The sequence below is a fragment of the Phycodurus eques genome, chromosome 10, assembly GCF_024500275.1.
Source record: "Phycodurus eques isolate BA_2022a chromosome 10, UOR_Pequ_1.1, whole genome shotgun sequence".
In the NCBI taxonomy this organism is placed as follows: domain Eukaryota; kingdom Metazoa; phylum Chordata; class Actinopteri; order Syngnathiformes; family Syngnathidae; genus Phycodurus; species Phycodurus eques.
In genome coordinates this window covers 11,069,539-11,094,515 of record NC_084534.1, presented here as the reverse complement: position 1 = coordinate 11,094,515, position 24,977 = coordinate 11,069,539, and the positions used below count along the sequence as shown (strand labels likewise).

Genomic DNA, 24,977 nt, shown 5'->3' with positions numbered 1-24,977 from the left:
CAATTGATATAATTTCAACATCCTTAGAGATGACCAGTTCTAAGATGTGACCTTGAGTGTGGGTTGGACTCTTAATATGTTGAGAGAGATCAAATGTGTCTTTAGATTTCTTTTCCATGTTATTGTCAACATGAATGTTAAAGTATTCCCTTATGACAAAATAGTTGTAGTCAGTACAAATAACTGACAGCAGTAAATTTTCCGTTGTATCTTGGAGGTCTATAAATTATTAAAACAATATCCTTTGGGTCACCTTTAACTAAAAAACAGAGATATTCAAAAGAGCTGAAGTCACCCCGTATAATTTCTTTACACTGAAATAATGACTTAAAAATAACAGCAGCAGCATAAAGCAGTATTTCATCTGAGAGTCATACGCAAAGCATTTGTATTCAAAAGTTCTGAGGTCCATCAAAAATTTGTTCCTAATTGTTTTCATCTGTCAAAGCAATTTCCCAAGCTCTATTTCCATGTTTGCAAATAATAGATGTGAATACAGTATATCAATATCGCAGATGGATTGATGTCCCTTACGGTGCACGTTTGTGTCAATTGTAAATGTGAATAAACAGTGAGCCAAGCCATGCACTTGCTTTACTGCGCACTTGCCGGTGATGTTGTCTTTGATAGGGTGGGCTCCTCATGAATATTGATTTGCTTTTCCCGGAAGTGAGGCGGTGCTGCTGTTTTGCTGTCGAGTCACCTCTGTCGGGATGGAAGAAAACGAGCCGCTATAATGCCGCAACGAAGCATCTCAAATCGGGACACTTAGACGCAAACCGTAGTTTATCGTCAATACTGCGCCGTTACCATAACGTTTGGTCAAAAAAATGATGGAAGAAATCGACAGGTTCCAAGTCCCTCCAGTCAACGGAGAGACGCAACCTTTGGTAAGCGAGCGAGCGAGCAAGCACACATCTTTATGCTAATCGACCCATTGACTGCGATTGGAAACGTAGATGTCCGGTTTGTGCCTTTTGCGTCATATCTCGGCTAACCTGTGATTCCCCCGTGAGCATTGCATCTTATCTCTGGTTGTATTCGGGATGGGAGAAACGATAACGTCAGCTCGATACACGAATAAGAGCATCGCTGCCAAGCCTCGCCCCACCTTGGATGAAAACGAGCTAGTGAACAACGCATTAGCCTAGCGAATGGTCAAACGTGGCATAAATGACGTCTTTGCAAACTACGCTCGTATTAACGCAGCTTGCGCCCACCACGATCACATTTGGTGACGTGCAACTTGCGTGCAAGCCCACAGGATGAAGAGGAGCTCTGTTCGAGACTGATGGCTGCTCCGCTCTTCACGTTTCCATTTTGCCAAAATGTCATATGACAACTCACACTTCGTAACAGCAAGTCACAAGAATCTGCGCCTTATTCTGTAGGGCAGTGTTCTCAACCTTTACTGAGGCAAGGCACTTTACACATTACTACATTAATAAAATCTTAGGGTACACCACCGAAATATGGTACCTACACAGGTCAATTATGTACCTTCTCAGATCTAGTGGAAGAGAATTTTATTGTTCTGCCTGTCACTATATATCGCTGCCATAGATAGATGCATAAAGATTAATTATTTGTGGTAAACAAATACTCATTTTGGACCAATGATGTGAAGTTGATGATGATTTCTCATGGCACACTAACAGGTTGGGACTCACTGGTGTTAAGCGCACTGCATTTAACAAAACTCATATCATGTATGAATACAAGCCACAGTGTAATGAACGAGCTCAATCACGCCAAAAATTTGTGCTCCTCCCTATATTAGTTGCAGTACAGTGAAACCCCGCATAGTCGCGGTTTGGGATTTGCCAAATTCTGGATATTTTTTTTTTGGGGGGGGGGTATTTATCCTTTGGTATTTGCTGAAAAACTGACCTATACACTTTTCTTTGGTGGCGTGTCTGTACCAAGGAAACAATTTGAAGTGAGTTAAAGAGTTTCATTTTCATGAATTTCATGAAAGTTTTCATTTAGACAACAGTAGTCCTTTGTCACCACCTTGTGGCATCCATAGGCAAACCCTTTTAGGGAGGCGTCAATGCTCACATTGTCACTATTTGCAGTAGGGCAATAATGTAGACTGTGGCAATCCTACCTAAATTATAATTAAACAGAAGCAGTAGTTTTTTACTCTTCAAACTAAGCATCAGTGTTTTTGGTCATCTTATTGGTGCAGTCACTCACTTTACATTTCTACACTATCTTATTGCTTTAGTGGCACATATGGCAGGGCCTTTGTAATGCTAACCACTTACCTCATTGTCATTCCGAATTAATTAACTTGGCACCTGCTAACACACACAAACAGGCGCGCACACACACACACGCGGAGTGTATTTTCTGCGTATGTCGATGTTAAGACAATCCATTATTTATTTTATTAAATTACTGCCAGTGGAGAAACCAGATTTATATTTTGGGCCTTGAGTTTAAAAATTGTGGTGAAACCTTGCTCTAACACATAAATGGGGAAAAAACATGTTGCTGGAGTTCAGATCCAATTATGATAGATTGCTGTGTTTCTTGTTGCGGTGTAATGCAGAACAGTCGCTATTGTCATTCATGGTCACCAGATTAGTCAGGCCTCACAGCTATTGGCCGCTAGGAGAAGCCATGATGTGTAATCCTCCTTCAATCTCTGTGGACTCCGTGATGTGTCAGCAGCCTAGTGGTGCTGTTGTCGTCAGAGAAGGCAGTAAAGGAGGATCAGGGTAATGAAAAAGGAAATACATACATAGAGCGATTGTGTCATTTCTGTGTCAAAGTGGGTGTGTCAATATAATGATACAATATGCAGTATGTGAAAGGCAAGGGCAGCAGGCCATGTTTTATTTTTGATACCATCTAAAAATAGCATTGGTTGATCCTGAATGTCATGGGTCTTAAATACTATATTTCTAGTGGTGGCATGCACATGATCTTTCAAAGCAGTATGGTTTGATTATTGTATTGTGCAGGTCTATGATGCCAGTACAAACTACTTTTAATAAACCACAGAGCTGTCAGTTTCTCAAAAAGATCTCTTTACCATTTAGGACAAATAACAATTGATCCTGTATTCCTAAATTTTCAGAGGCTAAAGATTATTTGGCTGAAGTGCCATACAAGTAACTGTATAATATATGGTTTTGCTTGATCATCCTGTTTTTGTAACTTTACCAGTTTTGCACCTTGTTGCAAACTTTCAGTATTTACTCTGATGAATGTCTCTCGTGATTGTAATTTTTGACAGTGATATTCCTATATAATATGTATACCTATTTGATTTTCTTGACTTTTTGCTTGTTAGTTTTTTTTTTTTTTCTTCACCAAGGCAATGATTCTGCTTCCATCCGATGTAGTTGCCCTCTGTGGTCTTCCAGGCCTTTTTTTTTTAATGCGTTCACCAGTCTCCCCCCCCCCTTTTTTTCTGAGGTTTTGGGATTTTTTTTGTTTTTCCACTCCTTTGCTTTTCTATTTGATCTTATTGAATTATGCAGGTGTATCCAATGACGAATTCTATCCTAAGTAGTCACCCATTTCATTCTCTCGATTAGGAAACTTACTGTTGATTTAGCACAGATTAAACTCTCATTATTTCATTCCTTGGAGCATCCATCAATCACCATGGTAAATGTTGGGAATTTGCTTGCCAACTGCCTGACGGTCTCCACCCATGTGCCCCGTGGAGTCCCTCCTGTTGCAACAGTGGAGGGCTTTAGAATAAACATAATGTGCAACTTAGCGGGGGTTAGCAGGGAAAGCCAAGCATGACCCTACTCCTCTCTCTCAATCTGTTGACGCCCCAGCTAAAACAGGAGCCCCCCTGTTCTCCCACAGCCTCCTCTCCATGCCATCAGCGCTCACACAGAAAAAACTAGAGCCAGGAGTGTATAGGCAGAACACTCGGGCCTATTGATGCTGCACACCACACAGCCATAGTTGTCCTCAGGCAATTAGTGCTGGGGTGTTGGACACGAATCCCATCTAAAGAGATTGTGGCAATGTTTGTGTTAAGGGTGCATCAGAATGTGATAAAATGTGTCTGCTGGTACAATAAAGAGGAAAGCTTTACTCTCCCGTCATTTTTCTAGGATCCAGCAGCCTCCTCCAACTCAGAAGGTGACCCTGATGCCAAAGGAGAGACAGTGGCTATAAACTACAAGCCCTCACCACTGCAAGTCCAAATAGGTATCACCACCTACACAGTGCAAATCACCACATGAAATCATTACGGCACTGAGATCTGAGTAAGCAGTTTTCAAGAAGAATTAAAAGAATATTGTATCCAGTTAAAAAGGTGCCAAAAGTTGTTTAAAAGTGTTTTATTATTATTATGATAGATTTAACCCGTTCATTACAATCAATCATGTTGTCGTTAATTGCCATGTTTACTGATGACCTCACATCCGGTGGTTGCCCAGAGAAACAGAGGGATCTTGCCAGGAAGGGATCAGTGAAGAATGGCACTGTGGGTAGTCCTGTCAATCAACAACCTAAGAAGAATGCTAGGACAAGGTAATGAGTTCCTTTCCGTAGTGGTGTTGGTCTCCATTCAGTAGTCTGCATTGCAATTTGATGCACAAACACAGTAGATTTTCATCAGCATTTTGAGGGATGTCATTTGACTTTGTAATGCTACAAAGAAATTGAAATAACAAAGATGTGGGTTTGTTTGTGTTCTGTGTGAATAAATGGCAAGCACAAGTCAGCGCATAAAGCTGGTGTAACCCACAGTATTGGCAACTGGCTCTGTCTAATTCCACTCCCTGGTGGATTAGTGGAAATATATGAAAGCCAAGGCTACCGAATGGCTTGATGCCAAATACTCTGAAGCAGACTAATAATCTTGTCTTCTCTCAGTCTTGCAGTCTGAGAGTTCCAGATTTACCCCGTTTTTCCGAATTTTTGTGGATTTATGGAATAGCCAGATACATAAAATGAACATTCTCTCACACCTTCTATATGTAGCTGTTTGGAAACACAATATAATGCCTTTACAGTCAATCTATACTCACCATGTTCTCGTTTGTGTTCTGCCTCTCCTGTATGGCATGCAAGTTGTATTCATAATGGCAAACGATTTCCAGGAAATTATAGCGTTCATTCATTGAATGTTCCTCTGGCTTTCTTTGACTTTCTTAGCATGTTTTCCATCCATCCATTTTCTACCGCTTATCCAAGGTCGGGTCGCGAGGGCAGTAGCTTTAGCAGGGATGCCCAGACTTCCCTCTCCACAGCCACTTTATCCAGCTCTTGCGGGGGGATCCCGAGGCGTTCCCAGGCCAGCCGAAGGATGTAGTCTCTCCAGCGTGTCTTGGGACGTCCCCGGGGTCTCCTCCCGGTGGGACGTACCCGGAACAACTCCCCAGGGAGGCGTCCGAGAGGCATCCGAATCATATGCCGCAGCCACCTCATCTGGCACCTCTCGATGTGGAGGAGCAGTGGCTCTACTCTGAGATCCTCCCGGATGACCGAGCTTCTCACCCTATCTCTAAGGGAGAGCCCGGACACCCTGCGGAGGAAACTCATTTCGGCCGCTTGTATCTTGTTCTTTCGGTCACGACCCACAGCTCGTGACCATAGGTGAGGGTAGGAACGTAGATCGACCGGTAAATCGAGAGCTTCGCCTTTCGGCTTAGCTCCTTCTTTACACAACTGATCGATACAAAGTTTGCATCACTGCAGACGCTGCACCGATCCGCCTGTCAATCTCCCGTTCCATTCTTCCCTCACTTGTGAACAAGATCCCAAGATACTTGAACTCCTCCGCTTCTCATCTCAGGATCTCATCCCCAACCTGGAGAGGGCACGCCACCCTTTTCCGACTGAGGACCATGGTCTCAGATTTGGAGGTTCTGATTCTCATCCCAGCCGCTTCACACTCAGGTGCGAACTGCTCCAGTGAGAGTTGGAGGTCACGGCTTGATGAAGCCAACAGAACCACATCATCTTCAAAAAGCAGAGATGCAATACTGAGGCCACCAAACCGGACCCCCTCTACGCCTCGGCTGCGGCTTTGAAATTCTGTCCATAAATTGGGCGAACTCCCATGCACCCTCGACGACCCTGCCAAGGGTGTAGAGCTGGTCCACTGTTCCACGGCCAGGACGAAAACCACACTGCTCCTCCTGAATCTGAGATTCAACTTCCCAACGGACCCTCCTCTCCAGCACCCCTGAATAGACCTTACCAGGGAGGCTGAGGAGTGTGATCCCCCTGTAGTTGGAACACAAAAGGGGGACAAATAAAATGACAAATAAAGCCGCACTGAGGTCCAACAAGACCCTCACAATACGTGTTGGCCTGCCACGTCGGACTGGCATCTTCCCCCACCATCGCAGCCAACTCACCACCAGTTGGTGATCAGTTGACAGCTCCGCCCCTCTCTTCACCCGAGTGTCCAAGACATGCAACCACAAGTCCAATGACACGACCACAAAGTCGATCATCGAACTGTGACCTAGGGTGTCCTGGTGCCAAGTGCACGTGTGGACACCCTTATGCTTGAACATGGTGTTTTTATGGACAAGCCGTGATGAGCACAGAAGTCCAATAACAGAACACCGCTCGGGTTCTGATCGGGGGGGCTGTTCTTCCCAATCACGCCCTTGCCCACGTGTGCATTGAAGTCCCCCAGCAGAACGATGGAGTCCCCAGCGGGAGCGCTCTCCAGCACCCCCTCCAAGGACTCCAAAAAGGGTGGGTACTCTGAACTGCTGTTTGGTGCATAGGCACAAACAACAGTCAGGACCCGTACCCCCACCCGAAGGCGGAGGGAGGCTACCTTTTCGTCCACCGGGGTGAATCCCAACGTACAGGTGCCGAGCCGGGGAGTAATAAGTATGCCCACACCTGCTCGGCGCCTCTCACCGTGGGCAACTCGAGAGTGGAAGAGAGTCCAACCTCTCTCGAGAGGACTGGTACCAGAGCCCAAGCTGTGCATGGAGGCGAGTCCGACTATATCTAGTCGGAACTTCTCGACCTCACACACCAGCTCGGGTCAAGCTCAGATCGCCAAGGTCCCATTGAGGGGACCAAAACGGCCACCGCCTTCGGCCACCGCCTTCGGCCACCGCCCAGCTCGCACTGCACCCGACCCCTATGGCCCCTCCCACAGGTGGTGAGCCCATGGTAAGGGGGACCCACGTTATCCTTTCGGGCTGTGCCCGGCCGGCTCCCATGGGTGCAGGCCCGGCCACCAGGCGCTCGCCTTCGAGCCCCACCTCCAGTCCTGGCTCCAGAGGGGGGTCCCGGTGACCCGCGTCCGGGCAAGGGAAACCTGAGTCCATTTTTTTGTCATCATCATAAAGGGTCTTTGAGCCGTGCTTTGTCTGGTCCCTCACCTAGGACCCGTTTGCCATGGGTGACCCTGCCAGGGGGATAAAGCCCTAGACAACTTAGTTCCTAGGATCATTGGGACACACAAACCCTTCCACCACGATAAGGTGACGGCTCAAGGAGGGGTGTTTTCCATATATTCTTAAGCCTCTTGTGACATTGAAAACAAAATTATGAAAACATTCAGTTGAATACTTAATGTGGGATTTATCAGCTATCAACAAACTTAAAATGGGGTTCTAATTAGGAAACATGATGCTGTCTTTCTTTAGGTTGGTTGTGCCAAATAAAGGCTACTCCTCTTTAGACCAGAGCCCAGATGAGAAGCCCCTTGTAGCACTGGACACAGACAGGTATGCACAGATTACTCACTTCACCTTCTAACACACAGTTTCACACTTCAAAATACGAAACTTGTCAGTAGCAAAATGCCTGACCTAAGACGGGAGTGATGGATTTGTTGTGTTGTTGGTCTCACCATTTTAAATTAATCCATGTAGCCACTTGAGAGAGTTGGAACAGTAAGGATCCAAAAATGGGGCAAAGCCTCTCCCAGGTTGCAGGATTAGAGGATAGTGGGGTGAGGATTTGGAGAGGGAAAAGCAGCTCAGAGGGAGCGTCTGCTTCCACCCTGTGCTGGACTGGTTTGTGTTGGATAAAGATAAGTCCTACTCTTTGTCCTCTCGCTTTGGTCTAATCTGACGGAAAAATTACTGTATATTAAGGCATGTCAGAAAAGCTCCATGACTGGTGTCACAAAAGGTATATTTCTAACAATGAACCTTATACAGCACCATGATATGTGTTAAATGTTGCCCACTGAACATCCATTGCAGCCTGGGCCTCCTGGAAGGACCAATGAGCTGATTGTCCATATTCTAGATCCACATGCACACATAAACCCCTTTTCCATTGTGCCGGTTCGACCCCCAACCATCGTGGTTCCGCTCTGTGTGGTCACTTTTACATTACCCTTTTTCAAGGTTGGGTAGTGACAATGGAACCATTCCTCAGAACCTCCTCCGACCTGGTTCTAAAGCTCAGGCTGAAGAGGGCCGTGACGTCACTGTCATCTGATTGGCCGGCAGATGTAGGCGTTTAAGCGTGGTGACTTGTCACTTTCACAATCTTGGCGTCTAAAGGCTGTTTCACACTGAGCGATGCCGACAAACCCGACTGAACTGTCGCACAGTGGGCATGGTTTGGCGACTGTTTTCATGAGCGGCAGACTGTTTTCATGAGTGGCCGAAAAAAATAAAATAAACATGATTTGAAATACTACAAATTACAAATATTTTGGTTTTAAATGTCTGAGTATCACATTATCACAAGAAAATGTCTGGTCAGTGCATAAAAATTAACGTGATCTCACAAAAATTGCATGAAAATTGTCTCTAAAACTTTTTTCACTTTATCATCAGAATCTTAAAATATATGTAATCTAAATAATTATTTAATAATGAACAATGATTTCTAAATACAGTATACTGTATGCTTTGCTGGGGCCAATGCATTTATAAAATGCTTGTCAGCCCAGATGATCTGGGCTTTACCAAACAGGTTTTATGTTAACTGAAAATACTTTCCAGCTACCTAAAGTTTAAATGTAATGTAAAGCATTAAGTATGTCTTACAACATGGAATATAGAACTTCATTGAAAGGGTTTGCATTATTTTTATTTGTCCACTTCACAATGCAATAGCAGATAACATGAAGCCTACAGTAGTATGCTTTCGGATCCACATGTGAATCATTCATTCAGTCATGAGCAACCAAACAGCTGACTATCCCTGTGGATGAACAGTGGAAAAGAGCATCTTCTAACTTTTGTCGGTCTATGTTTTGTAGTGACGATGACTTCGACATGTCCAGGTACTCGTCATCAGGATACTCCTCAGCCGAGGTGAGATGTCTGAGGGACCAGGTATCTATACACACATTATATCTAAGTTCATGTAGTGTCACTCTGTTAGCCATATCATTTGGCGAAAGCACAAACATCACCATCTGGTCATCGAACTCCATCGTTACTTCAATCCTTTACCAGGTACACTCTCAACACTGACCCTACTAGTTGTTTGCCAAATGGCTGGGGTTGGGGCAGGGGTGGGATACATTGTGTTTGTCTACCAATGTTTTTTTTCTAGTTATCGGTTCCTCTAACCTCACTTCATTACCTTCAAATTTACCACTCTACTGTTCATTGTTTTTGTAAATAAACCAAATTACTTTGCCCCTTTGATAAACATACACCCATTTTTCAGTAATTTCTTCCTAAGGTCATGGTTAAAGTCCTACTTCTCTGTACTGCAGCAAATCAATCAGGACCTCAACATCCAGCTCCTGAAGGATGGCTACCGACTGGATGAGATCCCAGATGATGAGGACCTAGATCTGATCCCCCCTAAAGCGGTCAACCCCACCTGCATGTGCTGCCAAGCTGCTCCCTCCACAGCGTGTCAGATCCAGTAGCACCACCCTCCTCTTCACAAAAGAAAAAATACAGGGGCCACAAAAAGAGTGGATTAAACAGTTTGCACACCTTTTAGAAGAAGAAGGAAAAGAAGGGTCTGTAAATGTCTGAGTCAGCGACTGAGGTAGGCTACACCAATGGATCTTGTGCACGTTCCTCCTATGGTTGGATGTGTGCACCTTCTGCATTGTATGGTGAACTAGGACTGCAATGAAGGCACAAACATCAGCTTGAAGGAAAACCTATTACTTCTTCCCCGACCTTTCTTCATTACAGTAGATTTCATTTTGCTCACATGGACCATTCAGGACTGTTGATTAGAAACAACATTGGACGAAAGACCAGACACCTCTGATGGAGATAAGGAATCATTTGAATTATTTCATCTGCTTCTGGTAAAAGATTGGAATTTGTGTGGATCCTCACTGCCAGTCTGCTTTGTCTTCATGTGTGTGTCCAACATAAAGATAATGTGAATGTGTGAGTAGTACCCAGAGAATTAGCCCTCAACCATCAAGCTTCTCACCATAAACACTTAAGGTAGTTAAAATCTTAGTTTTCTAATTCATGTAATGTCTGTTTCATTATTGCGGTAAAAAAATAAATAAAAATAAATAAAAGTGAAAACAAATAGCTTTGCATGCTGCCTGTTAAAACTGTCAAATGGCCGACTTGTGCAGATGATTGCTCACTCTTATTGACCCCTTAATCATACTGTCAGACATCATTCACGATACTATTTTTTTGAGAAGCTATTTTTAGGAAATGGTGGCAGAGCACTTTCTCAGCTAATGGCTACCCATGCATCAATATGAAGGGAACATCTTGTCTTGAGAATTTAGCAGGAGTGGTACAAAATATATTATAACCTTAGAAACATAAGCATTACTGCATGTGAGCTCTGTGTGCATGCAACAACTGCCACAAAACTCAAAAAACCTGTATATCACACATTGAAAATTGGCAATATTTTCATAAATGAATATCATTTCAAAGCTGTTATGACATTTTATTTGAACACATTTTTAAAAAGAAGCTCGTCGAGAGAAATCGATCATATGCAAGGTTTCTACTAGTTGCAATGCATTACTTTTTGTACCAAATCCTACTAATTTCTTGTGAGAACCTGCTGTTTTGTGCCATTTTTTTGTACCTGCTGTGAATTTTGACATAATTTACCGTAACGTCAGTGGCCACATTTTTATTTCTTTTTTTTAATTTGAGGTTTCCTGTTTAAGAAAGGTGTAAAATACTTTTAAGTTCTTCAGTTTTATTTAAATTGTGATTTTGTTGTTGTTATGTACATATCCAACCTGATATATGTTTTGGACAAATATCCATAATACCTGCAACAGCTTTGAGTTTTCACTGCCAATGGCCTTTTCTCACACAGTCGCTTTGTGTTTACTACACTGGTATGTGCTAGCACTATTGTGTGAATTTGTTCTGATAAAGGTGACCCGAAAAGACCAAGGCTGTACCCCACCCCGCCCCCAAACATGTCATTTTGTTCTACTTCCTGTGTGCCAACTTTGACCAGTTGGCTGATATAACTAAACCATCACAAGCTGAGCTGTGCTTTATAACTTGGATACAACTTAGGCGTGTGTGTGGTTAACACTAATGGAAGTTACGTAACATTCAGAATATTTTCACGACTTGCACAATGGAAATTATTTAATTTTATTCTTCATATATTACAATATTTGGGGAAACCTTGTGTTCATGCTTCATAACTCACCTTGGGTCTCATACTGTATGTTTATAGTTTTTTAAAATGGAGAAATACTACATTGAGATGTAGTATATCTAAATATTTTTTTGTTAGGTTATTTTTGCAGGTCAAGTACTGTATATGAGGTCATGTTTTGGTCCCCTCAATGGGACAAATTGTAGTAAATGTAATGAATGGACAAACAAATCCCATATTAATCACAATATAAGCCTATTATGGAATAAGTTTTCCCCTTTGACTAAAACCACACAAGGTGCCAACATCGATGGTTAAATTGGTGGCATTATGTTAAAACAAAGTCTGTTTTGTTACTTAGCTTCTGTTTATAGTAAACATTTACACCGACCCGGTAAAAGATACTAAGGTGTGTCAGTCCTCTTATAACTAACACTGTTTCTGAACAGTGTCATTTGATTTAGCTGTAGCTTCACTTACCATATTTTGTCCATAATGACGCATTAAACAATACATTTATTTGCAGTTGTAACATTTTAAATTATTTTCCAGTTTTGTGTAAAAAATTATTTCAACCAATGTTTTGTTTTGTCAGACACTTATGATGACTAAAATGGTTCCATTTACACTAAACGGTGTTCAAGTTTTGTGTATAGTGCAACATGTCCCACAAAAATAAAATAGATATCTGAAACCCAAATTGTTTTGTCAGTTATTAATTGCATAATAAAAATATATTAAGATGCACACCTACATATTTGTTTGGCCACTACACTAGATATGCTCTTTCTTTCCTCCAAAAAACATCTCAGAATCTGTATGCGGCTGTGCAGTTCTACGACAAGAAACAGCAATTACAATAAACATACAATATTTGCAAATTATTACCTTTTTGATCTCTGTGAAGGCTGAACCTACACCCTATGTACTGTATCGGAATATTCGATTAGATGTGGTGGTACCTGCTGATTTGGGTAGTGAGCCAACAAGATGCGCCACCTTTGGAGGTCCTTAGCTCAGTGCGTTTCAATAAAAGAACATAAAAACAAGCTCGTCCAATTTCATCAAACTGAGGTGTCGCAACATTTTTTTTTCACTTTTCAATCGATATATAAACAAATGTTCTCATTTTTCGTTTTCCTTATGAGTGAAGAAATGACGTAATATGCATCCATCAAATAATCTGATTTGGATAGGCCATCCTATGGGGAAGTGGGATAGATGGATGAGTAACAGTATACTGTAGTGTGTGTCCATGTTGGGCGGGAGGGTTGGGTTTTTTGTGATTAGCTTGGAGCTAATCCCTTGGGAGCAGATGGTGAATGGTGGCTTACCTTAGACGCCTGGAGTCTGAGGAGATAGTTTGTACTGAGCAGGACAGCGTTGGTGTCTTGGAAGACCTTAACGATTTCATGAGACAGGTGAGGAGGGACTGAGTGTTATGTTGCATCTTTAAAGCGATCAAAGGTGCTCTGTAGTGTCTTACTATTATCCAAAGATATGCTGTGATGCTGTCTCGTATGTATAATTGCTGTATTTTTTAACATTATATTTTATATAATATTATATATTACATCCTACCAGGTCATGAAAATGTATTTTTAGTATGTTTGTATGAATGCACATTTCAGTATTGGCCTTGTTTAAAGCCCATGTCTGCTGTCTTTTATAAAGAACACAGGTCGCCCATGGCATCATGCTCCTGCAAGACTTATGGTTTGCTGTCATAGTGCTGCTGCTCTGTGTCCACTCTCTGCATGGCTCCCTTCTCTCTGCTGCGTCATCCTATGAGTTCACTGCCTACAGGATGCAACAATACAATCTGGCAAAGCAGAATCATGGTAAATTTACAGCTTCACATGCCTATTCCCTGTCTCCTACTCTGTGCTGTCACAGGTTATTGCAATGCATTCAAATGTTCATGAAAAAGCAGAATTGAGTGCAAAGGCATGTAAGCATCCATACCATTCTTCTATTCTCTGTTCCGCTTACCCCCACTACAGTCGCAGGTGTACTGGAGCCTAATCCCAGGTGAGGGCAGATACAGTATATACAAACAACCATTTACATTCACACCTACGGACAATTTAGAGTACTCAATTAACCTACCATGCATGTTTTTGGTACGTGGGAGGAAACTGGAGTACCTGGAGAGAAACCCACACAGGCACAGAGAGTTTACGTTTTCCCTGTGCTTGCGTGAGTTTTCTCTGGGTACTGCAGCTTCCTCCCACATTCCAAATACTTTTGCATGTTAGGTTCAGTGAAGACTCTAAATTGTCCTTAGGTGTGAATGTGATTGACTTGTTCTTTGTCTATATGTGCCCTGCCATTGCCTGGCGATCAGCCCAGCGTTCACCTCGCCTCTTGCCCAAAGTCAACTGGACTAGGCTCCAGCTCCCCCACAAACCTAATGAGGATAAGTGGTATAGAGAATGGATGGATGGATATATTGTCACGGTACTTTTCCTGGATGTTTAGGTTGCCGTGGCGCCATCGTGGTGGCAGAGGCCCGGTCCCCTGACGAACCAGTGCTGACCCGCCGCTGTGTCATCATGAAGGTTGCGGACTTCACCACCAAAACATACACTGATGCTCAGAGACAAAATGCTGCTGCCATTCTGATTCTGCTCCCCAAAAATATGTCAAGTATTTTACCCGAAGCAATACAGGTAGCAGTTTTACCAAGATAAACTACTCACAAAAGATTATGGGAATTTGACTTTCGAATGAAATTTCTGGATGAACCTAAATGCACTATAACCTTTACAGGTGAACTCTCTAAACTTTTGAATTCACAACTGTGTGTCCAACTGTGCAGTGTTGCAGTCCTTTCTGCACAACTTACTATTCTCTAACAAAGAAGCTGAGTGGCAAAATTCACAACAGATGTTTGAGCCATCAATTAACCATTACATTTCCTGTTCAATCATTTTTTTGTTTTTATTTAAACAGTCCTCTTGCTGTTCACATTGTGACATCATAAGACCAAGATGATGCCGAACAATTGATCAACAGCACCTCGCCATTGCGAGACTTCAAACAGGATTTTCTCACTTCACAGAGTGTCAGCGACAGGTTGCAACAGAAAAATGCGAAGCGTCTCAGAATGGCATATCAGTAGACATCCTTTGAAAAATAACACTTATTTTGAATTTTGCTGTTCAGATCATTGTTTTTAAATTATGCAAACATTATTGAATGTGCATTCAAAAGTTTAGAGAAGGTCAAATAAAGTTCAACTGTTGAGGTTATAGGTTTTATACTGAAATATCACCCCAAATCTGTATACCCCAAAATTTTTTGTAAGTATAGTATTTTACATTTGTTGTCCTTTTTCTCTTAAGATATGTACAGCAAACTGTAATTATTTTGTGTCTTCTAGTCCTTCATGATAAGCGAGAGTCAAGCCTTGATGAAAGAGACTCTCATGCCAGTATATGTGGCCCCTGAGGATGAACAGATGCTGTACATGTATGAAGAGGTGAAGAAGGCTGCATCCGCACGGACTTCATATATATTCATTCGAGGTGAAAGGGTGACATAGTGAAAACAAACCCAACACCCTAGTATAGGGCACTTTTAAAGCGCTATGTTTTGATCTGTGACAGTCTTTCGAAGTATGGTAACAGCAACAGCCTTTCAGATCTTAGTGAGCAACAATGTCCCCATCAAGGCCATTACAGACACCGCACTGGTCACACTCGAAGTAAGTGTGTATATATATATATATATATATATATATATATATATATATATTTTATCCCAAATTATTCAAACCTGATTATTTTGAGATTTACCCTTTATCCTGTGTTGTACTGTTTCTAATACATTCCAAAAAATTGAACTGTGCATTTGAGGGAGTGCTTCCTGGAGCCGGTGAGGACATACCGACTATTGTGATCACTGCCCACTATGATTCATATGGACTGGCACCGGTGAGTTAACTACAACTACTACTACGACTACTCCTACTACCACTACCACTACCACTACCACCACGACTACTACTACTACTACTACTACTACTACTACTAATAATAATAATAATAGGTGGATGACTGGTTAGCACATCTGCGTCACATTTATAAAGACCCTGGTTCAAATCCCGGCCCCGTCTGTGTGGAGTTTGCATGTCCCCCCCGTGCCTGCGTGGGTTTTCTCCGGGTACTCTATATTCCACCTTGACCCGAGTGAGGATAAGCAGTTCAGAAAATGAATGGATGGATGGATATTATTATTATTAATAATTAACAATTATTATTATTCATAATAATTAATTATTAATTAAATACTGAAAAGTGCATTCATACAAACCCCAAAATTAATTAATAATAATATAATTAATTAATAATAATATAATTAATTAATAATAACAAAAGTACAACCCCAATACCAATGAAGTTGGGATGTTGTGTTAAACATAAATAAAAACAAAATACAATGATTTGTAAATCATGTTCAACCTATATTTATTCGAATACACTACAAAGACAAGATATTTAATGTACAAACTGACAAACGTTATTGTTTTTAGAAAATAATCATTAACTTTATTTTAAATTTTATGGCTGCAACACGTTCCAAAAAGGCTGGGACAGGGTCATGTTTACCAACCACTGTGTTACATCAACTTTTCTTTTAACAACATTCAATAAACGTTTGGGAACTCAGGAAACTACTTGTTGAAGTTTTGTAGGTGGAATTCTTTCCCATTTGATGTACAGCTTCAGCTGTTCAACAGTCCGGGGTCTCCGTTGTCGTATTTTACGCTTCATAATGCGCCACACATTTTCAGTGGGAGACAGGTCTGGACTGCAGGTAGGCCAGTCTAGTACCCACACTCTTTTACTATGAAGCCACGCTGTTGTAACACGTGTAGAATGTGGTTTGGCGTTGTCTTGCTGAAATAAGCAGGGGCGTCCATGAAAAAGACGTTGCTTGGATGGCAGCATATGTTTCTCCAAAACCTGTATGTACCTTGCAGCATTAATGGTACCGACACAGATGTGTAAGTTACCCATGCCATTGGCACTAACGCGGCCCCATACCATCACTGACGCTGGCTTTTGAACTTTGTGTCCATAACAGTCCGGATGGTTCTTTTCCACTTTGGCCCGGAGGACACGACGTCCACAATTTCCAAAAACAATTTGAAACGTGGACTTGTCTGACCACAGAACACTTTTTCACTTTCCATCAGTCCATCTTAGATGAGCTCGGGCCCAGAGAAGCCGGCGGCGTTTCTGCGTGTTGTTGATAAATGGCTTATGCTTTGCATGTTAGAGTTTCAAGTTTCACTTACGGATGTAGCGCCGAACTGTATTTCGTGACATTGGTTTTCTGAAGTGTTCCTGAACCCATGTGGTGATATCCTTTACACATTGATGTCGGTTTTTGATGCAGTGCCGCCTGAGGGATCGAAGGTCACAGGCACTCAATGTTGGTTTTCGGCCTTGCCGCTTACATGCAGTGATTTCTCCAGATTCTCTGAACCTTTGGTGAAATTATGGACCGCAGATGATGAAATCCCTAAATTCCTTGCAATTGTAGGTTCAGGAACATTGTCCTTAAACTATTTTCTTACGCACTTGTTCACAAAGAGGTGAACCTTGCCCCATCTTTGTTTGTGAATGACTGAGCAATTCAGGGAAGCTCCTTTTCTACCCAATTATGGCACCCACCTGTTCCCAATTAGCCTGTTCACCTGTGGGATGTTCCAAACAGGTGTTTGGTGAGCATTCCTCAACTTTCTCAGTCTTTTTTGCCACCTGTTCCAGCTTTTTTGGAACATATTACAACCATAAAATTCTAAGTTAATGATTATTTGCTAAAAACAATCAAGTTTATCAGTTTGAACATTAAATATCTTCTCTTTGTAGTGTATTCAATGAAATATAGGTTGAACATGATTTGCAAATCATTGTATTCTGTTTTTATTTATGTTTATCACAACGTCCCAACTTCATTGGAATTGGGGTTGTACATTATTGCATTACAGCAAAAAAATCCCAATATACTGAACACTCCTGAAAAATACTTAAATATGGTGGCACAAATATAAGTACTTTGTTTTTAATAATTGCAACATTTAACTACAGAAGCTTTGTGGTACCGTATGCTAACATGTAGGTACATAACACTGCAGCCTAGGGTTTAAGATCATGGCATGCAAAAAATAAATATTTCTACCGTATGTACATGTTTACTCAATAAGACTAAAGAATGAAAATCAGCAGTAAATGTGGCAACATACAGTAAATGTAATAAGAATTATATACCGTCACTTCCTATGTTCAACTTTGGTCAATTTCAGATTTCTTTTTTTACTAATTAAATCAATACTGTTAGTCAGTCCCCACGTTGTTGTTGTTATTTTTACAAATGACTGACCGACTGACTGAAAGTATTGAAAATGGCTTTCTTTCTTTGTCAATGCAATGTTAATGGCACGACAAACATGATATTTTTTTGGTTTTCCTGAAAAGTCATGGTTTTGGAAATGTGACCGAAAAACAGATGAATCATTATACACATACTGTAGGGAAGTAAATGTGAAAAGCAGCAGGAATAGTCATCAGCATTTTAGGTTGCGAAAACTATACATGTATCAAAAAATGTCAATACATAAGCAGTAGATAAATATCAGCAATGTTAACGTGGCTTAAACATTAACTTGGTATTATCCGCAGTTGAATGAGAACTATACATGACTAAGCAATTTGTAAGCAGAATACTATACTATAACAAATAGGCCACGTAAATGTGAACAAAAAGCAGCAAGAATTGGCAGCGGCATTGTACATTATGTGACGAGCCAAGATACATGGACCAACAATAGTGTGCAAGGTCACTGTCTTCATCCACTCTGTGTTTGTATCACACAGTGGTTGTCCTATGGAGCCGACTCTAATGGAAGCGGCGTCACCATCTTGCTCGAATTGGTGCGTCTTTTCCAGCTGCTTTATAGTAGCCCGAGCACCAGACCACGGTTAGTCACAGTTCAAAACACTATAGTTGCAACGTTTTTGAATGCAACAACTTTTTTAATGTCTGGTCATTTAGGTATCATTTAATGTTCTCTCTCACTGGAGGAGGAAAACACAATTTCATAGGTACAAAGAAATGGATTGAAGAAAACCTGGACCATGCTGGTGAGTTCTGGTGAACTTTGAACCCTCTACTGTGACCACAAGGACTGTCGTCTTCACTAAAAGAACACAGTCTAGTGTTGATTTTATTTTGAACCTATTTTACTCACCAGAATCAAGCCTCCTTCATGACAATGTGGCATTTGTGTTATGTTTGGATACACTGGCCAATGGTGATGAGCTGTACATGCATGTGTCCCGCCCACCAAAATCAGATACTCCCATGTACACATTCATTCAACATTTGGACGAGGTAAGTAACAGTAACGTCCACCTGGTTGGGTCCCCTGTTGGACGAGCTCGCTACTCCCCGTCCCCTCGCCCCCTTGTGGGTGGGTGGGGCGGGCTCATCCTTCCTCGATGTGCTGGCTCTGCAACTCCGTACACCAGTTGACTAACATGCATATGTGATATGGTGTTCATTCACTAATAAGTTCAATAGAAACACTGTAGACTTTACTTACTTGTGCTGGGATCACTAATAACAACAAAAATAAGTTATACTAACATATCAACTCACAGGTTCTTACATGTGTTTAAACACACACATAAAAACGAATCCCACCGCACCACTCGACAGTAGGACTACCTTGCTCATTTTGGTTAAAAAAAAAAAAAAAAAAAAAGTAACAACCTAATACCAACTTTAGCTTACCATATATTTTATACCATTTATCATACAATATATATGTGTGTCTCTGCTCGCAAGACGTTCGGAACGGGCGCGTTGTGCCCCCAAGGGTGAGCTCAGGCCCCCAAAAAGGGTAGCTCGGAGCGCTTGCAGGATCCTCTGCAGTCGGGGATGGTGCGATATGTCCTCGCCACCTTGTGGTGAGGTGGGCGTCCTGCCTGTGCCAGTCATCGGCAAGTTGATCGGGTGAGACAAGAGCTGACACAGAGAGCATAGCTCCGGCCCTTTTATGGTCGAAGTGAGCCAAAAGGGGGTGGTCCCAACGCTTCTCTCCCACAACCTTTGGGGCCACCATGGAAGCTGGACCCCCATGAGTGTTACTTTTCATTTTAGGATTACTTTGTGGTTTAAAACCAGTGGAATAAAATATTAATGATTGGATTTTAAGATAACGAGACAATTTTCCCGCTTTGCATTGCTTTGCACACATTTCAAGTGTTATGTGATTTGGTGAGAACACTGTAATAGTTGCAAGGTGGCATTTGTGTGGTGTGGAGTGAAACATTTCATCTGGTTCAGTTGACAACAGATTCGACATCAGACATTCAAGTTTGCAGAAATACAGTCACTAGTGGCATTCATGTAAAGTTCTTAAAATATTAAATCCCAGCCAAGTCCGGTAAAGACTGTGGTTAATGAACCCACGTTTGCAGTGATGTTCCGTCGCCTGCGGGTGTCGCGAGCAACTTGACGAGCTAAGTGTCACCTGCGCAGCAGTGAGGAGACGCCTTCGTTGGTGAGGGTCTGTGGGCTGGCTGGTGGTGGAGGTTAATTAGTTTAGCGTCCTGTTGCAAACTAGGTATCATTGTGATTCACTTAGCGTCTGTATGTGAAGTTGAGTCTCGCCACTCCGTGGTTGTCTATCTCGACGGGAAGAGCGGTGGTCGCCGGAGACTGGGGTGCTGAGTGTCATCTTTTCATGGCGTGTCCGCTACGTTGGCAAGAGCGCTCACAAGGGTTTGGTTTGAAGATAAAGAAAGAAAAGAAGAGAAAAAGATGCACTTCAGGTGCAGGATGGCCGGAGCGCTTGCAGTGGCGTTGTTCACCACGCGGTCAGGGAAAAACTTGCACCGCAATTCCTTCCTAACGGAGCTTTGTCCATAAACTGCCCCACACCCAAAAGGGTAGCTTAGGGGAGTTGGCAGGTCCTTCCTGCGGTTCATGCTTGGCGGCGCGGCGGGGAAGTTCGGTGCACCTCGGCCACCTCGTGGTGAGAGGTGGGGCACCCGGGCTGAGCCAGATCCTCGGCAGGTTAAACAACGAGAGAGTGCAAGAGGGAGCAAGAGCCAGAGCAAAAGACAAAGGAGCTTCGGCTTTTTATGCGCCTCAGAGAGCGGCGCCGGCTCCTTTGAGCAAACGGAAGGCAGACTGCGCCTCTAGAATCGGATTTCATTTTAAGATGATTTGTGGTTTAAAACCAGCAGAATAAAGTAAGATTAATTCCCAGCTAATGCACTGTTTACACGCACTGTTTAATCTATGCAATGAGTGTTTTAACCTTATCTTATGCTAATAACACTCACTGTATAACATTTCTGTGTTTAGAAATAAACACAAGCATATTTGGTTGGCAAACAAATTTAACCAGCAGACATCCAAATTCGGAGAAATACTATCACTCGTGACATTGCTGTGGTGGTAGACACTTTGGGCATTCATGCATGGTTCTTAAAATACTAAAGCAGAAACATTCGGTGAGAACATGTTGCAGTATCTCTCAACAGTCAGTGGGTGTCGCTTGTGCTCCATCAACTGTCCCAGACCAGACGGGCCAAATGGCCCCTCAGAGAAAAGACTTTGTGGGTGAGCCCTGTTGGACCTGCTGGACCTGCTGTGCGTGAAAGTTAATTCGTCTGAGTGAGAAACCAGTTGTCCTGTGTCCCTCCTTTGATGATGAGAGTCTTCAGTTCAGACTTGTTCGACAAGGCGGCAGAGGCCCGTATGCAGGACAGTCAGCAAAAAAAAGCAACGTTTAGCAAAGCATGCTGGGAGTAGCAAGGCTTTCGCCTTCGTTACAGCATATATTGTTTTCATATTGCTGCAGTTCACAGCATCAATTCATAATTATTTTGAGTAAGTTTGAAATTAATTCACCATGTGAAAATACAGAAGTAGGAAAATGGTGCTGACTCGTCTCTCTCAAACTGAAGTGGAGGTGCAAAGGTGGCGCTTAATTAAATACATCTCTGAAGAATTAATCTAACACCATGTGATCAACTTGGTGAAATAACCCCTTCTCTGGACACCATTTAAATCTGAACAATTGTTAAATGTTAAAATTACACTATGGGAGTTAAAATCACCTGCCAAAAAATGTAACCCTGAAATTGTAACACCCCAACTTTTGCTATTCAGGTGGTTTCCTCCAGATTCCCATGGATGAAGACAGAACTGGTCCATAAAAAGATCAACCTCGTGGAATCCACAGTCGCCTGGGAGCACGAGCGCTACAGCCTGCGCAGGATACCAGCATTCACTCTGTCTCACCTGGAAGACCCCAAATCCGAGCTACGGGGCTCCTTGCTCGACACTGTGTAGGTTCTTACTTCTGTCTATGTTAATTTTGAACAGATGTATCATATTTGTGCAAAGTGAGACAATGCACCATCAAGAATTAGGGGACATGAGTCAATTTGTGTCCCTCAGACTCTTATCGGGTGGGTCCAGCACAGGACTTATGGGGAGGCACAGCAGCTTGAGAAAAATAAAGAAAAATCCTTCTTTTAAACCAGCTAAGCTAACTTTCAGCTGTACTGAAGGGAAATTTAAAAGATTTTTGGTTGTGACTAGGGGCGGCGAACAGGAGGGAAAAGGGAACAGCTGCCCCAAAGCCCTGAGGAACTGTACATGGTGCACAGTGATGCAGTATTGTGCATTGTGTCATACCCAGTCCCCACTGTGAGAAAATTCTCTTACTTGAGATTTTAACACACGGTTTGTTTATTAATATAAAGTCATTTTAGTAGGGCAATTGTTTTCCCTTTAATTTGCACCAGGATGGTGACCAAGTTGTTAGCATCATAATTCTGAAGTTCTGGGTTCTAATATTGGCTATGGCCTTACTGTGTGAAATTTGAATGTTCTCCCCGTAGGTTTTACTGAAAATTCTGTTTTGTCCATTGCTGTTTAATGTCTATGTGAACGCTTTATGCAGTATGTGCCCTGTAATTGGCTGGCAACCAGTCCAGGTTGAGCTCCCGCCCAAAGTCAGCTGGGATAGCCAGCTCACCCAGGAAAGATGATAAGAATGGCATTGAGTGTCTTTTCATATTACTGATTATTCAAATGTGTCCCAACAGTAGCCAAGTGGACTTAAAGAAAATTAAGCGGAATGGTATTATCATTGCAGAGGCGCTGGCACGGTACATGTACCATTTATCAGACAAGGTGAGGAAAAAGGTAGGCCATAATTATGGATCACCGTTTGAGTATTTAGTCGATATTCTTGGTAGCCAGCTAAAGGTCCATGTTATGTACTATGACATTTTCTGTCCTCACTTGTAAAACAATTCAGGACACTAGTAGAACGACTCGGCCCCACTTGTAGCACAAATGACGTTTTTTTCCACTGTTGCGTTCCAATACTGTATGACATTTCTGCACACTAGTAGGACAACTTGGGCCTACTCCGAAAACAACTACAGGTTACTAGTGAAGCAAAAATACTTTTGGTGTTACTAGTAGGGTCCAGGAGGCTAATAGTATGTGACACATGCCTACTAGTTGGGCCTTGTAGTGTTCCCGGTGCAGTAAATTAGTTGACTTGTAAGGTTTAATTGTATACTGTTAGGCCAGAAATGGCAGTATCGGGGGTGGGGTGGAGGGGTGGGTACTTTACTAGTAAAACAAAGGCGTTCTACTAGTGCGCCCTGGTCATTCTACTAGTGTGCTGAATTGTCTTACTGGTGTGTACTAGTACATGGACCCTAAGTTGGATATCAAAGATATACTGTAACATATAAAGGTTCAAACGGCTTTTCCTACGAAAGTATTTTTTTCAATCATTGTCTCTTGGTTAAAGACTGACCTTCAAAATAACAGTAAAACAAATGATCATATAATATCGTCCATAACAAATATTAATATGTTATTCTTGTTTTATTTTAAGAGTTCACCAAAAGATGTTCAGCTCTTCAAAGGCCGGTTGGTAAGCGTCTCATTGACAATATGAATAAAATGGCGGCCTCTAGTGTTCATGTGCAGACATTACATTAATTTTGTGTTCACAAGGACAACTTTTAGTGCTTGATGAGTGCACAGTATTTTTACAACGTTTCATCTTTGCGACTGCAGGACTTCCATGACAGTCGAATATCCAGTCTCATGTCCTTCCTGACTTCAGTCCCTCGGGCCACGCAGCTGATGGATAAAGAGCCTGCTCACATCCTGCTCGTCAACTCGCTGGAGCATGAATTGAAACATTACTTACAGCAAGTCCACAGGCACACTTTTAGACAGGACAAAAGGTAACATTTTCTTAAGTGCTCACTTCTGCTCAAACTTGCATTTGACTCACAAACCTTTCCATGCAGGGACCCTGATATTACATTTTTTGATCAAATGAGCCAGCCAGTAGTGATGCACAGGTACACACCTTTTTTTTCTACAAAAACAAAAACAAAACAAAAACACATTAAAAAAAACCTAGTACTTGTATATTACAGGGTGAAACCTGCTGCTTTTGATCTCTTCCTGGGTGGCTGCATCACAGCATATTTGGGCATTGTTTACTACGCAGTGGAGGTATGTTCACATTTTTGTGGTAATAATAATATAATGTGTATGTAAACATAACGCTTAATACACTCACCGGCCACAACATAAGGTAGTGCACAATCTAATAAGATTTGATACAAGAACTGCATTAAAGGTTCTGCCTTGACAAATATCTACAGTTCTTCTGATTATTGCTTAAAACTTGCTATTTGAGAATTTCAATAAAATGTGAGCATTAATATCTTAATACAGACTGAATTTTTGATGTAGCTCTATTGGAGCTCGTTGTTTTGTGCAGGGGCACCTAATTGATGTGGGTATTGAATGTACAGTATGTGTATGTAGCCTTGTAATCTTCTTTCTATTCTCTCTTGCAGAACTTTGACAATGTCTACCCAAAACTAAAGGCAGCAGTAAAACCCAAGCACCACTAAAAAAGACCCAGACTATTTCAGAATCCGTTTTGACTTTACTGGCCATGCACTGAGACGATTCAACACAACACAAGGCAATCGAGGAAAAAAGCTTTTTTTTTTTTTTTTTTTTTTTTTTACCTTGGACTTGTGTGAAATGTTTCAATCATCATTATGAAAAAAACAACAACAAAAATTTTTGTTTATCCTTTTAACAGCTGCATAATTTGCTGTATACATACATTACACAAACAAATAAAGGGTCTGTTAGAGTCTTATTTCAATGCATTCAATATAAAAAAAAACAAATTATTATTCAATGAGGCATTATTATCATCAAAAGAAATATACAAATCCCACTTCTCATTCGATTCTTATTCATATTTAATAAATGCCAAAATATGATAAAGTACTAAGTACTTACGTGTATGTAGTGGACTACGTCTCCCATGATTCAGTGCGTGCGGACAAGGCGGATTCGCAACATGTCTTGAAACTTTTCTGTTT

General features: G+C 41.9%; 2 protein-coding genes across 7 annotated transcripts; both read left to right on the top strand.

Annotated features, from left to right (window-relative positions):
- The first annotated feature begins 673 nt into the window (after positions 1–673).
- fam219aa (family with sequence similarity 219 member Aa) lies at positions 674–12,199 on the top strand. Of its 5 annotated transcripts, XM_061687600.1 has the most exons (7): positions 674–890; positions 4,089–4,185; positions 4,419–4,512; positions 7,608–7,688; positions 9,185–9,239; positions 9,310–9,383; positions 9,650–9,786. In XM_061687600.1, exons 1-7 carry the CDS (start codon positions 831–833, stop codon positions 9,681–9,683), a joined length of 495 nt encoding a protein of 164 aa, XP_061543584.1. In that variant the 5' UTR covers positions 674–830; the 3' UTR covers positions 9,684–9,786. The 5 variants fall into 5 exon arrangements, with proteins under 5 accessions (XP_061543584.1, XP_061543583.1, XP_061543581.1 ...); XM_061687599.1 differs by lacking the exon at positions 9,310–9,383 and having other exon boundaries at positions 9,650–12,199; XM_061687597.1 differs by lacking the exon at positions 9,310–9,383 and having other exon boundaries at positions 9,185–9,260; positions 9,650–12,199.
- Positions 12,200–12,816: 617 nt separating this feature from the next.
- On the top strand, positions 12,817–24,720 carry zgc:109965 (Nicalin-1-like). 2 transcript variants are annotated; one of them, XM_061687595.1, is made up of 16 exons: positions 12,817–12,920; positions 13,174–13,340; positions 13,981–14,171; positions 14,885–15,029; positions 15,111–15,208; positions 15,360–15,437; positions 18,387–18,490; positions 18,565–18,653; positions 18,764–18,903; positions 21,697–21,875; positions 22,641–22,728; positions 23,450–23,488; positions 23,635–23,807; positions 23,874–23,927; positions 24,006–24,084; positions 24,435–24,720. In XM_061687595.1, exons 2-16 carry the CDS (start codon positions 13,196–13,198, stop codon positions 24,489–24,491), a joined length of 1,659 nt encoding a protein of 552 aa, XP_061543579.1. In that variant the 5' UTR covers positions 12,817–12,920; positions 13,174–13,195; the 3' UTR covers positions 24,492–24,720. The 2 variants fall into 2 exon arrangements, with proteins under 2 accessions (XP_061543579.1, XP_061543578.1); XM_061687594.1 differs by having other exon boundaries at positions 22,641–22,740.
- The last annotated feature ends 257 nt before the right edge of the window (positions 24,721–24,977 follow it).

What these genes read in the sequence shown, in the direction of transcription:
- zgc:109965 (XM_061687594.1), top strand. Translation starts at nt 13,196, where the DNA reads ATGCTCCTGCAAGACTTATGGTTTGCTGTCATAGTGCTGCTGCTCTGT. An exon ending in TCATTCAACATTTGGACGAG is followed by an intron (nt 18,904 to 21,696) that starts GTAAGTAACAGT and finishes TTTGCTATTCAG; the next exon opens with GTGGTTTCCTCCAGATTCCC. An exon ending in TTGTTTACTACGCAGTGGAG is followed by an intron (nt 24,085 to 24,434) that starts GTATGTTCACAT and finishes TCTCTCTTGCAG; the next exon opens with AACTTTGACAATGTCTACCC.
- fam219aa (XM_061687596.1), top strand. Translation starts at nt 831, where the DNA reads ATGATGGAAGAAATCGACAGGTTCCAAGTCCCTCCAGTCAACGGAGAG. An exon ending in ACGGAGAGACGCAACCTTTG is followed by an intron (nt 891 to 4,088) that starts GTAAGCGAGCGA and finishes TCATTTTTCTAG; the next exon opens with GATCCAGCAGCCTCCTCCAA. An exon ending in ACCACTGCAAGTCCAAATAG is followed by an intron (nt 4,186 to 4,418) that starts GTATCACCACCT and finishes GTGGTTGCCCAG; the next exon opens with AGAAACAGAGGGATCTTGCC.